The 13,958-nt window shown below is 35.6% G+C and overlaps 1 protein-coding gene and 1 non-coding gene across 2 annotated transcripts; one reads left to right on the top strand and one right to left on the bottom strand.

Moving 5' to 3' along the window:
• The first annotated feature begins 1,021 nt into the window (after window positions 1-1,021).
• LOC145015886 (uncharacterized) lies at window positions 1,022-2,566 on the top strand. The gene has a single exon (XM_078974359.1). It carries the CDS (start codon window positions 1,118-1,120, stop codon window positions 2,264-2,266), a length of 1,149 nt encoding a protein of 382 aa, XP_078830485.1. The 5' UTR covers window positions 1,022-1,117; the 3' UTR covers window positions 2,267-2,566.
• A 9,670-nt stretch (window positions 2,567-12,236) lies between these two features.
• Window positions 12,237-12,343, bottom strand: LOC145019100 (small nucleolar RNA R71). Its single transcript, XR_013667419.1, has one exon. It is a non-coding gene; the product is annotated as a small nucleolar RNA R71 (small nucleolar RNA).
• Window positions 12,344-13,958: the final 1,615 nt, after the last annotated feature.

Here is a 13,958-nt window from a genome sequence, read left to right as displayed (position 1 = left end):
CCTTAGAATTATTATAATAATTAAAAATATTAACCATATTATCCTTACGTCTATGATAATGAAATGTGAACTTCTAAATTGTTAGAATGCCGCCCTTTTGACAAATAAAAAGATTCATCTTCAACCCTTTATATAAAATATATATTTTGATTGTCTAGTTTTTGTTGTTGATTATTATTATCATGTTGTAGATACATGTTATTTTAGATATTACAATTAATATTTTAATGTTTAAAATGTACATATACGATATTTTAATATTTAAGAAGGGTATATATAATATTTTGATGTTTAAAAATGACATATATGATATTTTGAAATATTATGAAGGGTAAATATGATATTTAGAAATGTTATAAAGGGTAAATATGATATTTAAAAATTAAGTTGGGTAAATATGATATTTTGATGTTTAGGAAGGATATATATATGAAATTCTCCGTTTATAAAAATAGTTCCTAATTTTTGTTGAACTTGATATTTTTGGTTTCATTTTATATTTTTTATATATATTAAGGATTTTTTTGTGATGAAATTGGCTTAATTTAAATAAATGTTCCCCGAATTGGTTTAATTTACATAAAGGATCACTTTATTTTGTTGAACTTGATATTTTGATCCCATGTTTGTTTTTTTATATAATTTAAAGATTTTTGTAATGGAATTGACTTAATTTAAATAAATAGTCCCTACATTTTGTTGAATTCAACACTTTTGGTCCCATTTTTGTTTTAAAAATAAACAATTTGGGCAAAGCCCGAAATCAGCTACTAGTTTAGTGATAATATAGTTGGTCTCCAAAAAAAATAATAAATATTTACTATATTTTGGAATATAATAAATAATTTTTTTTTTTTTTTTTTTTTTTTTTTTAAAATATCATCAGTATCTTTGTGAATATTATGATAAACCTTTTGTTACATTATATTTTAGATTATAAATTACTACTTAAAAAAAAAATGATTATTTTGGAATGAGAATACAATGTAAACATTTAACCCACTAAATGAAATAAAACTAAAAAGAAAACAAATAAATAAAAAAACATCTACAACACTCATCTCCCCCTCCGTCGTTTTCTGTCTCCGTTCAGCGAAACCCTTTTTCAATCGCAGAGATGCAATCGACGAGCAAAGCTGAAGCCGAGCGGTTGCTGGGAATCGCAGAGAAACTCTTACAAGGCAAAGATCTAAACGGTTGTCGAGATTTCGCTCTTCTAGCTCAAGAAACTGAACCCTTACTCGACGGTTCCGACCAGATCTTGGCCGTTGTTGATGTACTCATCGCCGCCGACAAACGGATCAACAACCATCCTGACTGGTACGGCATCCTTCAACTTGAGAGTCGCCGTAACGACGATGATCTCATTAAAAGGCAGTATCGCCGCCTTGCCCTCCTTCTGCACCCAGATAAGAATAAGTTTCCCTTCGCCGACACGGCGTTCAAGCTCGTAGCGGATGCTTGGGCTCTGTTATCGGATGCTTCGAGGAAATCGGCGTATGATAACGAATCGTTTGCGTTCTCGAAGGTGGATCTTGTTTCGATGAAGAATCAGAGAGAGAAAGAGAACCAGAACCAGAACCAGAACCAGAACAACCCGATTCAGCGAGAAAAGATTCCTGTGAGGCGTAATCCAGCAGACGTTGGAGCGGCGGCGAATCAAGCTGGGGCGACGGCGACTCCGACAGCGACGTCGAATCAAAAGGAAGCGAACATTTGGACGGCGTGTCCTTACTGTTATAATTTATACGAGTACCCTAAAATGTACGACGGGTGCTGCTTGAGGTGCCAGAGCTGTAAGCGGGCGTTTCAGGCCGTTGCGATACCACCATCGTCATTGCCGCCGAGCATCCCAGGAAAGGAAGCGTACTACTGCTGTTGGGGGTATTTTCCGATGGGGTTTGCGATGTCGAACTCCGACAAGGCCAAAACCCTTACCATTCCGAATTGGATGCCGCCGATGTTCCCGACGAACGCCAAAGCTTGGCCGTCGGCTGATAGCTTGCCAAACGGCAGCACCGTTCCCCTGGCGGAACCTGGTGAGGCTTATGTTGTTCCGGCGCGGGCTCCGACTCCAGCACCGGCGCCGACGCCTCCAGTTCCAGTTTCGGCTCCGGCTCCGGCTCCGTCACCGGCTCCCGTTCCCGTTCCTGTTCCGGTTCAAGTTCAACCTCCGAAACCTACTCTACAGAAACAGCCAACTCCAACTGCCGGAGCTACCGTCCCTAAAAAAAGAGGTAGGCCGAGGAAGAATCCTCTGCCTTAGAAACTTTTAGGGTCTCTCGCCATTCCATGAACCAAATCGATGAAAACCCGACTGCGTACTTGCTGAGTTTTCGTCCAAATCATGAAGGAGAAAGTCTTGACATTTATTCTGTTTTCTTTCAAATTGAAGAACAAGTGGAAGGAATTGTTACAGGTAAATTGGGAAACATTAGGGTTTGTTATGTAGTCTTGTGTTATTTTTTTTTTCAGGTTTGTTGATGCTTTTTGTAGAATTTTTCATAGAACCCTAACTGCATATGTAGATTTTAAAATGTTAAATTATGGTGTAATTTGCAGTAAATTGATTCCTGCTTAATTTTCTGGATTTTGAATAAAAAATTAACGATCCTGTTTTAATGGTTGCCGCTTTCTTGTTCAACCATCGCTACGGCTTTCCGAAACCGATTCCGTCGCACATTCTACAGCGGGAAGCTTTTTCGGCCATACTCAAAACCCTAAAAAACATTGATGGCCTTTGTTGAGAATTTTGGAAAGGTTTAAGGGAAACGGGAAGTCTTTCTTTAAGGATACCTTAAATCTGTATTAAAACTTTTATTTTACATCATATGCAATTTTTTTTAAAGTAATAGCTTGTTTGAGATTTCGTTTTTAAGTTTTTTAGAAAAAAAACATAGGTGCTGATTTTTTTTTGAAAGGTAAAAAAATTGGTGGTCTGCAGATTAGGTTTGAAGATGGAGAGGTGAAAGGGTTTGCAGAAGAAAAAAATTGGTTGTTTTTTAATGATTTTTTACTGTTAAAATAAACTGAAGTATGAATAAATTCGGTATAATTATGTCTTTATTTTTTATGTATCAATCACCACTAAATTGTATATAACTAATTATTAATTAGTCCACTAATCAAAATAAAATTTAATATTGTTACGATGGATGTTAAAAAAATGTTTTTTTTATATAACTTTCGAACCTTAAAAATGTTTTTTTTGAGTAAATTAAAAGAATGATCCCTATGAATTGGGATAATTTGTATGTTTAGCTTCTAATTTATTTTCTAACTTGAAAGGTATCTATTATTTGTTTTTTTTTATGTTTGGTATCCGCTTTATTTAAAAAAAATTGTTTTTGATTTTTTTAATTTATTTAAATAAAGTGTGATAATTAGGTAAGAAAGAAGTGAAGGTTGGGTGTGTTTATTTATATAAATTAAAAAAATCAAGGGTAAAAATAGTATTTTTAGGTAAAACAGGGACAAAACGCACGCTCGCGCAAAAAAAAAAAAAAAAGACCTCCGATTTAAAAAAAATAAATTAGAGAACAAACGTGAAAATTACTCCAAACCATAGAGACCATTCGTGTAATTTATTCATGTTTTTATATAACTTTAGAACCTTAATGGAAATTAATATGCAAAAAGATTAAAAAAAAGTTCTAAAAAAACACTAATTTGTTAAACAGACAAATAAAAAAATAAAGATAGAAAACTATTTGTAAAAAGATTAAAAAAAAAGTTCTAAAAAAGCACTAATTTGTTAAACGGAGAAATCGTAAAAAAATAAAGATATAAAAATATTTGTAAATATGTTTCTAAAAAAACTAATTTTATAAAATCTTTATAAAAAGATTATAAAAAACTTATAAAAAGGCAGTAGATGTAAAATAATAGAAAATAGATCTTTAAAAAACCAAATTGTAAATACAAACAAATTTTATTAAAATAAATAAATAAAAACAAATATAAGTAAATAAATGTTAAAATAATAATTTAAAAAGCTAACATGTTTAAAAACTATTTAAAAAAAAACTAAGTTAGTAAAAAAATTAACAAAGGTAGAAAAGCTTTCATTAAAAATGATATATATATATATATATATATATATATATATATATATATATATATATATATATATATATATATATATATATATATATATATATAGTAGTGTTGATTATGATAACATATACATAACCGATTAGATCTAACGAATCATCATACAAATAATGAACATATGAAGTAAGTAAATCTGATTTAAGCCTCATTAAGTCTAGAAAGAAAATACAAAGTAAGTCTTGTATAAATATCTCTCTAGTCTAACTCTCCAAATTGAACATTACATAAATGTGTGTCACTCACTTCCTATTTATAGGAAAGACAACTAATTACACAATACCAGAGATAAACACAAAATACATTCAAGCGTGACTTTTGCAACCTACCCCCCTCCCTCTCAAACTTAGGATTGGATGTTCCGGCTTCAATATCCAACAAGCTCGCATGATCAAGACCAACTCCCCCTCGAAGTAATACTGGTCTTCAAATCTGCAAATGAATACCCGAGAAGCTTCGAATATCCACTTATCATTTCCCACTTTTTATAATCAAAAAATGATTATAAAACCCATTAAGGGTAAGAAGCACCAGATGAATAATTTTCACATAACTCCCCCTTGATGTGTGCCAAAAAATGAAATCTCGAAAAACGTGTATGGAAAAACAATCACGAAAAAGTCACGAAATTTCTAATTTGTGAAAATTTTCAACTTTTGGACGAGAGTTGCAAGAATTTCCAAAATCCGGGTAAAAAGTGCCATTTTCAGAATTTTATAGGGACCCGTAACTCCAAAAACAGTCTAAGATGTGAATTACTCCCCTAATTGCGAAACTGGGTATAAATCGTTGATTCACATAAACTGTAAGGGTTAAACTGTAAATTTCTCCATTTCTCAGAATTGTTAGTCCAATTTCGAAGTTGGGTGTTTTCTGCCAATATTTCGAAACTGCAGAGACTAAATGAGAAACATCTTCCTTCTTTACAATTTATTTTCATCGATTCGAATTTGTATCATAACTGCCATTTCGTTAAAAGATTAAGGACCCAAATAAAAAATGTTTCATGTTCTTCCCCAATTCCTATTACGAGTAGGGTGATGGTTGACCATATAAAAGTCAAAATTGAAACACCCATGTTGACTATTCGCTTTTTCAACACAACCCTTCGCTTTCAATTACAATACCTGTAACAACCCAAAAATACGGTCCAAAATTTTCAATTTTAATTTATAAATAAAACCATAGTAAACCAAATCATCTCATAAAAACATTAGTGATAGTATCTCAAAACATCATATCAAAACACTGTATTAAAATCACATGTCCAAACATAAGAGTAAATCATCCCAAGGTTAACGCTATGGTGTGTGCAATGCATTCATCCCGAGCTCTTCCCTTTACTAGCGGAAGTACCTGAAACCAAAACTTAAAACTGTAAGCACGAAGCTTAGTGAGTCTCCCCAAACTACCACATCCCATACACATAATCACATAAATGCATAACACATAAGTTGGGCCTAGCTCATTACATCGGGCCCTGCCCGACATCAAACCGAAGTCCGGCATCGGGCCCCACCCGAGATCGGACCGAAATACGGCATCGGGCCTTGCTTGGCATCGAGCAAAGCTCGATATACATAAGCATATCAACAAATACATATAAACATAAACACATAACATAAACATACAAACATTTATCGGGCCCCACCCGACATCGGACTGAAATCCAGAAGCATATAAAAATTCATCGGGCTTGCCCCGGCATCGGACCGAAGTCTGGAAATATATAAGCAGACATATTCGCAATATTGTCACGAAATTTCATCATGGCCGGTGTAATTTCTTTAAACCACATTGATGCATCTTGTCAAATTTTCAAAGGTTGGATTGAACGTGCGAATTTGACCAAACCACAGGGACCAAAACTGTAATTGACTCTATAAAACTGAATCATTTTCATAAAGGTCCTTTTATGTCATGTTACATTTTCTAACCAACTTATTAGCTAGTTTTTACTAAACGCCAAATTTTATCAGCTAGTTTATCAACTAGCACCTAGCTTATGAACTAACAGCTACCTTTTCAGACAACAATCAGTTTTTCAGTTAACAGGTAGCTTTTCAGTTAGTCTGTCAAACATAGCCTAAGTCTTCCATTCATCAAATCTTGAATACACCCTCCTTCATCAATGCTCTTTTCCAAATCCTCCATTTCTTAGCAATGTGAGAACTTTCAGTCTTCATATTAATCCTTGTCACTCGATGCCAATTTTGAATTTCCTTTTTGAGACTCTTGATTTTTTCTTTTAGCAGATTCTGTTCACTTGTAGCATTGATTCTAGAATAATCCTCTCAATCCGAGACCACCAGATCCTAAAACCCATCAAGCTCCATCCAAGAGTTAAATAATTTAAAGGTAATAGGACCATACTCGAGAGCTTTAGACTTCCAAAATGGTCGACATATGATCTGAAATAGGGCTATTACTAGCTTCTGAACACAACGAAGGTAAATACTCCAAGACTTCATTAGTAACAAGAAATATATCTAATTTTGACATCTTATCTCCAAGCTGAGTGATTCCGGTAAAAGAGAACCCACCCATACGCACATCAATAAAACCTCTATCCACAATAAAAGGATAAAAATCCACAGCAGAAGACAGGCAAAAAACTGAACCCAACCTTTCAGATTGGTTTCTCACAGCGTTGAAATCACCAAAAATGATATAAGAACCCAAATTATTATGCATAAACAAGAGGATATCATTCCAAACTTGTCATTTCCTAGCATTCTCTTGGGGGTCATAAACATTAATAACATAATATCTAAGCTGATAAAACTCTAAACTCCTTCCATTACAAGAAAATGATCGAAGCCCCGCACCCTAATCTTCTTTAAAATAGTCGGATCCCACAAAGAAATGATACCACCTGATCTACCCTTTCCGAGCAACTAGCAAAATCAAATTGGAAATTACCCATAAGCTTCTAAGTTTTAACAAATCAATAGAGACCATTCTCGATTCTTGTATGCCTAGAAACATAATCCCATGCAATGAGCATAGCCTCATATTGAAACATCGTTTAAAACTATCTCCAATACCACAAGAGTTGAGTGACATTAAATTCATCTATCCACCATTTCTGTCCCATAATTTGAATTAACGCCTCTAGAGGTTTTGAGAAACCTGACATATCATGGCCTAGAACTAGAGTGATCTCTATCGAATGTGTTAACCCATCAATCAAGGAACCTCCATCCGTTTTCATGGCACTTATATTCTTTTATTTTTTTCACACTCTTTCCAACAACATACACCACTGAAAAAGAGGAAATCGACTTCTCTTTTCGGAATGATTATTCCCCATAATTGCCCTTTCCAGCTGAAGCAACCATGATATTAGTTTGGAATTTGATTCCATTGAAACCAAGTGGGACCGAAGGAGACTCTGATACTTGAGTGTGCACATCAGAATTTTTAGGCTTTTCATATGGACAAACTTGTTCAATTGCAGGCCCATCATTCGCTTCCTTTTTAAGATTGTCTCTACATGACAACGTTTCTTCATCAGAAACATCTTTAATAATCACCTTGTCGTTAGTACCTTTAGTACCATTGCAAGAGAAGTTTGAACCAAAAATCCCTTTATTTTCTTTATTTTCACATTCTTTTCTGTTCGCTTTAATTGGGCTTACAGGTTCATCATTCCCATCTTCATCATATTCTCTGAATATTTCCCCTTCCTCGTTCCCTTATTCACTTGCATCATCATCTGAATAATCGCACCATTTTTGGTTTTTTTTTTCAGCATACTCTAAGTTTTTGTTATCTGTTAATCTCACTTCATATTTTCTACCACCTACCACTACCTCCACCATTTCAGAAATGATATTCTTTTCTTTAGTTTTAGCACATATACGAACAACACTTACATTTTCTTGTAGATCTTAATCAATGAAGAGAACCTCCCACCATAAACTCACCACTTTCTTAAAAGCACCAGTAGCCCAAGAACATAAAGGAAGACCATCAACTTCCAGCCACACCATTCTATCTTTCACAATGCAGTTTCTAGTTACAGGTTTGAGTTCCGTGAAATAACACGTAATGTCTTAATCCTTTTTAAATTTATCATATTTCCTTTTTGATTGTAATTCCAACCAAACCCTTGATCCACAAACATAATTAATCAAAATCTCATCATATGCTTCTTTCTTAAGAATCTTGTACGAATTGGGGAATGCATGAACCTCATGTAGGCTTCCAAGGATAATACTAGAAGAATCTTGCAAAACTAACAAATCCTTATTTTCAAGGATCACCAACGTCTTAATAACTGGTTTATGGATTGTCCCCTTTGAGCCATTAAGAGCCTCTACAAAGGAATGGTTGCCCCGAAAACCAAGTCGTGTAATTATGTTATTGTTTTTCCCTCATATCCCCTTTTAAAAAAATTAGATATAATAGAAGGTCTATTATCTCTACGATCACAACATGAAACCGATCAAAAATGTGAAAAATACCAATCCAAATGTTGTCTAGAGTGTGTATCAAGGTATTACTGTCTTCTATTTTCAAGAATCTAACAAAAGCGAAACGTTGACCAACCTTAGAGAGCTTTCTCGTAATGTAAACATCCGTCACCGATGCATGTGCATCACACAACTTCCATGGGTCCTTGATTTCAAATGATAATGGGAAATTTGTGATATAAATTGTAGCTGTGATGTTCTCTACCTTTTTAAAATTAGAGTTCATTTGATTTGAATTGTTATGTGGTTCTCTTCATTATGATTCTTTCCTTTCTTATTTTTCCAGAAAAACCCACACCCAACCATTATAAGTATGCTTATCTATGTCTCTATCAATCATCTTGGATCCCATAATTATAACCAACTATCAAATTTTAGAATAATAAGATTATTCATGGATTAAACATGTTAATATAGAACACAACAAGCATTAATGTGATGATCATATCCCAGTATGTCAAGAAAATATATAATAGTTGTTATCATAATGTTCCAGTATGCGAATACTAAATCCAAATTAAATTCCCATTTCTAGAATAATAAATACCTATAGCGAAAGTGAGATCATTAACTCTTAACTAAAAAGAAGGAGTTTATTAATGAGTTTGACTAAATTTAATTTGTGTGAATTCTGCAAATACTGTCACCTCCATATTTGACTTTACTCTAGGTATAGTTAAATATCTTGGAGTATATGACTATTGTTCTTTCATGACATAGAGTCTCTTGGCTTGATTAAGTATACACTCAAAGTCATAAATATTTCTATGTGATCCTTGAATGGCAGAAACTAACATAGTTTTTTATTGAGCCCATTTATCCAATCTTATTTTGTAACACTCTGTTTTGGATTTGCTTCATTATTTGGGGATGCGGCCTAATCACCAGTTGTCATGAGGCTTAGGTCCTTGGGGAAGAAAGGATGTAGCCCTTTTCGGTTGTGGGCGTCATGGTTTAAGCGATCAAAGTGTTCGATGGTGTCTTTGGAGGCCAAGGGTATAATCGTAATTTGATAACATGGGCTTTTATGGATTTTGGGTTTTGTTCAGGAAGTTTTAAGGCTTGGCTGTGTTGTTAGAAGTGTAGGGCTTCTTGCCACCTTTCCATGGATATAAGGTTCATTGGAAACATACCTAAGATGAAGAAGTTATGGTAATTTGAAGATATTGATAAAAATGACCCTTAATGGAAAATGCTTTCATTTAAGTCCTATGCATGCATGGCTTAAGGCACATGCTTGGGTGAGTACGCCCAATGTAAGCTGGGGGTACGGCCAACGTAACGAGCAGGGTGTGATATTTGCATAATTAGTCATATGTTTAGCATACATTTTTATTCATTTTTAGCTAATTATGTGCATAATGTGGACAAAAGGTACTTAATAATGCTTAAATTTTGTTTTCAGTCCAGAAGACATGCTTGGAAGTAAAAGGGAGCAAGGAGAAGCAATTCGAGACCAAAGAATGAAGAATGAGGAACAAAAACACATGAACTTGGCGATTCCTCGAGGCTACTCGGCGAGTACCCAAGAATATTCCAGAAGATAAGTCAAGACTCCTGGCAATAGACGTATTTTATGCATCTACTCGGCGAGTAGGGTGTTCTACTCGCCGAGTACCCCCTGTTTGGTGATAATTATAAATACCGAACCCTTATCCGAATGGAAGGACTTCTGGCGTATTTGGGAGCTGCATCTGCGAAAAAGAACCCTTTGAAGAGCTGAGAAACCCTAACCTTCGATCCTTTGAAGAATCAAGGCAATTTAGGTTATACATTCCACTTAATATTAGGAATTAAGCATGTCTAGCCTAGTTGAATTTGTTTTTGAGTTTGTTTTTGCTATGACTATGAACTAAATTCGTTTTGTTTCTATTGGGGACGACCAAGTTACTCCTATGGTTTAAATAGTACTTTTTGATTGATTGTTTATTGGTGATCTTATTAAATTAAGTTTGTTAAAGAACCTTATGCATTAACCACAACTACTTTCTGTTAATTGGAAGGCAATTAAGCTGCATGAACATCTCTTAGTTGTTAACCTCATATGTTTATGTGAACACTTTATCATATGCCTAGGAATAATGAATATGAAACTAGGATTAATTAGAGAATGGGTAAATTAATGTGTAAGCTTGTTTGAGAAACCAACAAACAAGAGGTTAATTGAAACACCAACTTGATTAACCAATTACAAATCTTAGTTAATCCAAATAATTGAACTAGGGAATTAATTAGTTTAAACAATTGGCCACTGCTTGAATTGATTAATTGTCTAAGGGTTAGGAGTAATGAACATGAACCTAACCACTATAGTTGGTAACCAATAATAATTGATTTATCATATAAATAACCATAGGAGTGAATTGGTTGGACCTAAACCGAAACCCTTTATTAAAGTTGGTGAATTTGTTATTTGTCTTAATTGTTTAGTTAATTAAGTGCTTAAGTGGTGTGTTTAAGTTTCTAGTCTTGTAAAACTAGAGAAAAACCCTTTTACTTTTATTAATTGTTTAGTTAAAAGTAGTTATTAGATTAATTTCCGTTCCCTGAGTTCGACACCCTACTTATCCAACTATACCACTAAAAGACAGGTTCACTGCCTTTGTGTGCTTAATTTATCAACTAAAAGAAGGATTAAAACTAGCCCGTTTCACACACATGAAGTTTTTGGCGCCGTTGCCGGGGAACAGTTCAAAAAAATAAATCTAATTCCTAATTTTTTCGATCCTTTGTGTGAGTTTACTGGCACAAAGTTAATTTATTGCAGCTTAGTAGTTAGTAGTTAGGTTTTAGAATATGTTTTAGTTTTTATAATTAGCTTAGTTTGTTTTTTAAAATTGAACTGCTACTCGCCGAGTGCATTCGCACGTGCTCGGTGAGTAGAGTATTATTTTACATTTAATTTTCGTTTTTTTAGTTGCATTTTTTTTTGTTCTTTTTACGTTTTTTTATCTTGTTTTATTTCAGGACTTTCATGACCAGAGGATCAAGCACTCCGCTGGTACCCCCGTTTGAAGATCCGGAATCCGCATTGAGAAAGAACATAGAAAAGGACGTGGAGAGATTGAATACACCTAAGAAGTCCCCTTTGTCCAACTTAAAAACTGTTTTTGGGAAGAAAAAGAGTAGCAAAGCAGGTGCATCCAACGCATCTTTAGCAAGTGAAGACCCGATCAAGGAAGACACCGAGTACGACACCGAGGAGGAAGAAGAACCTACATACGGGCACGACTCCGATTCCGGTGACGAGTTAGCTCTTACCATGGCTAACATTGATGAAATTCCCATGGGAGAGTGGAAGAAGAGGATCCGCGATGACACCGGCCCGTGACTTGTGCAACCTGCAATTCCCGCTACTGCTACATTCGAGCTAAAGGGCCACATACTCGCACAGCTAAAGGAAATTCCTTTCTATGGGAAAAACCATGAAGATGCCTACAAGCATTTGGATGAAGTCAATGATGTAGCTAATTACTTTAATGTTCCAAATGTGCCTCGCGAGACTCAGCTACTTCGCATGCTTCCAGTGACATTCAAAGGTGCTGCAAAAGACTGGCTCAAGTCACTTCCCCCTGGGTCAGTCACCACATGGGCCAAGATGAAAGAGAGGAATTTATTGATCAATTTTGCTCACCTTTCAAGATAGCCAAGTTGAAGAAGGCCATTGCTAACTTTGTACAACAAGCTGGAGAGTTGTTATATGAAGTTTGGGAGAGGTACAAGAGCCTGCTAAGAAATTGCCCGCACCATGACCTTAATAGCCAACAAGAAGTCTCCATCTTCTATGATGGAGTCAATGTCACAACCAGGCAGTTACTTGACTCGCAAGGCCCGCTCACAAAGAAGCCACCCCCGGTGATCAAGGAATTGATTGAAGAATTCTCTAAGTATTCTAGAGAATACCATAATCTAAGAAATGATGTTACTAGGGGAGCTACATATGCAGCTACTGAAGACTTGTCCGCGGTCATGGCTATGCTAAAAACCATGGATAGGAGGACGGATAAAATGTATCAAATGATCCATGCTATTCGGGTGGGTTGTGAAAATTGTAATGGACCTCATCTCACTAAAGACTGCGACTTGGATGAAAATGGCAACAAAAAGGTGCAAATATGTTACTCAAGTGGGGACTGATATGATGAAGATTGGCGAAAACCAAAGAAAGAGTGGCTCCCATATGAAGAGTAAAAGAAGGCTAAGGAGGAGAAGTACAGGCAGAAAGGAAGAGGTTTTTACCAAAAGGAGGAGCCAGCAAAAGAAAGAAAACCAAGTTTGGAAGAGATGCTTACCAAGTTTGTAAACTGCGACTTGGATGAAAATGAAAACAAAAAGGTGCAAGTATGTTACTCAAGTGGGGACCGATATGATGAAGATTGGTGAAAACCAAAGAAAGAGTGGCTCCCGTATGAAGAGTACAAGAAGGCTAAGGAGGAGAAGTACAGGCAGAAAGGAAGAGGTTTTTACCAAAAGGAGGAGCCAGCACAAGCAAGAAAACCAAGTTTGGAAGAGATGCTTACCAAGTTTGTAGCTGCTTCAGAAAAGAGACATAGTGATCATGATGCTGCAATTCAAGAAACAAGAACCATGCTTAGAAACCAACAAGCATCTATCCACAACATAGAAACGTAGCTAGGGCAACTTGCTCAACAAATCAACCAAAGATCACCGGGCGAACTTCCTAGTAAAACCGAAAATAACCCACAAGGCGCGCACATAAATATAGTCACAACAAGAAGTGGGAAGATAATGGCCCCTATTCAGAATGAAGCACCCAAAGAATCACAAAATGAGGATGCAGAAATTCAAGACCAAAATCGAAATCTTCATGGAACAGAGCCTACTCGCCGAGTCCAGAATATGGACTCGGCGAGTCCACTGCCAAACTCGAAAGAGCAGATCCCTGAAAAGCCCTACCAGCCTCCATTGCCATACCCAGCCCGAGCTAAGAGAGAGAAGCAAGAAGAGGAGTACCAGAAGTTTCTTGATCATATCAAAGCTCTTCAAATCAACATACCCTTCATCGAAGCTGTCGCACAAATGCCTAAATATGCAAAATTCCTTAAAGAAATTCTCACGAATAGAAGGAAGATGGAGGAAGTGAAAAAGGTAGTTCTTAATGAACACTACTCAGCTGCTATACTAATAAGCTACCAAAGAAGAAGGGTGACCCGGGGAGCTTAACTTTGCCTTGCCAATTTCGTAACTTGGCTGCCATTCATGCTTTGGCCGATTCGGGAGCAAGTGTAAACCTCATGCCATATTCATTCTTCAAGAAGTTGGATCTCCTGGAACCAAGGCTAATTCATATGGCGATTCATTTAGCAAACAAGACAGTCACTTTTCCAAGAGGCATATGTGAAGACTTAC

Source organism: Lactuca saligna, chromosome 9, assembly GCF_052625555.1.
Source record: "Lactuca saligna cultivar CGN05327 chromosome 9, ASM5262555v1, whole genome shotgun sequence".
Taxonomy (NCBI): Eukaryota; Viridiplantae; Streptophyta; class Magnoliopsida; order Asterales; family Asteraceae; genus Lactuca; species Lactuca saligna.
Note: the sequence above shows the minus strand (reverse complement) of the source record. Positions and strands in the feature narration are given on the sequence as shown.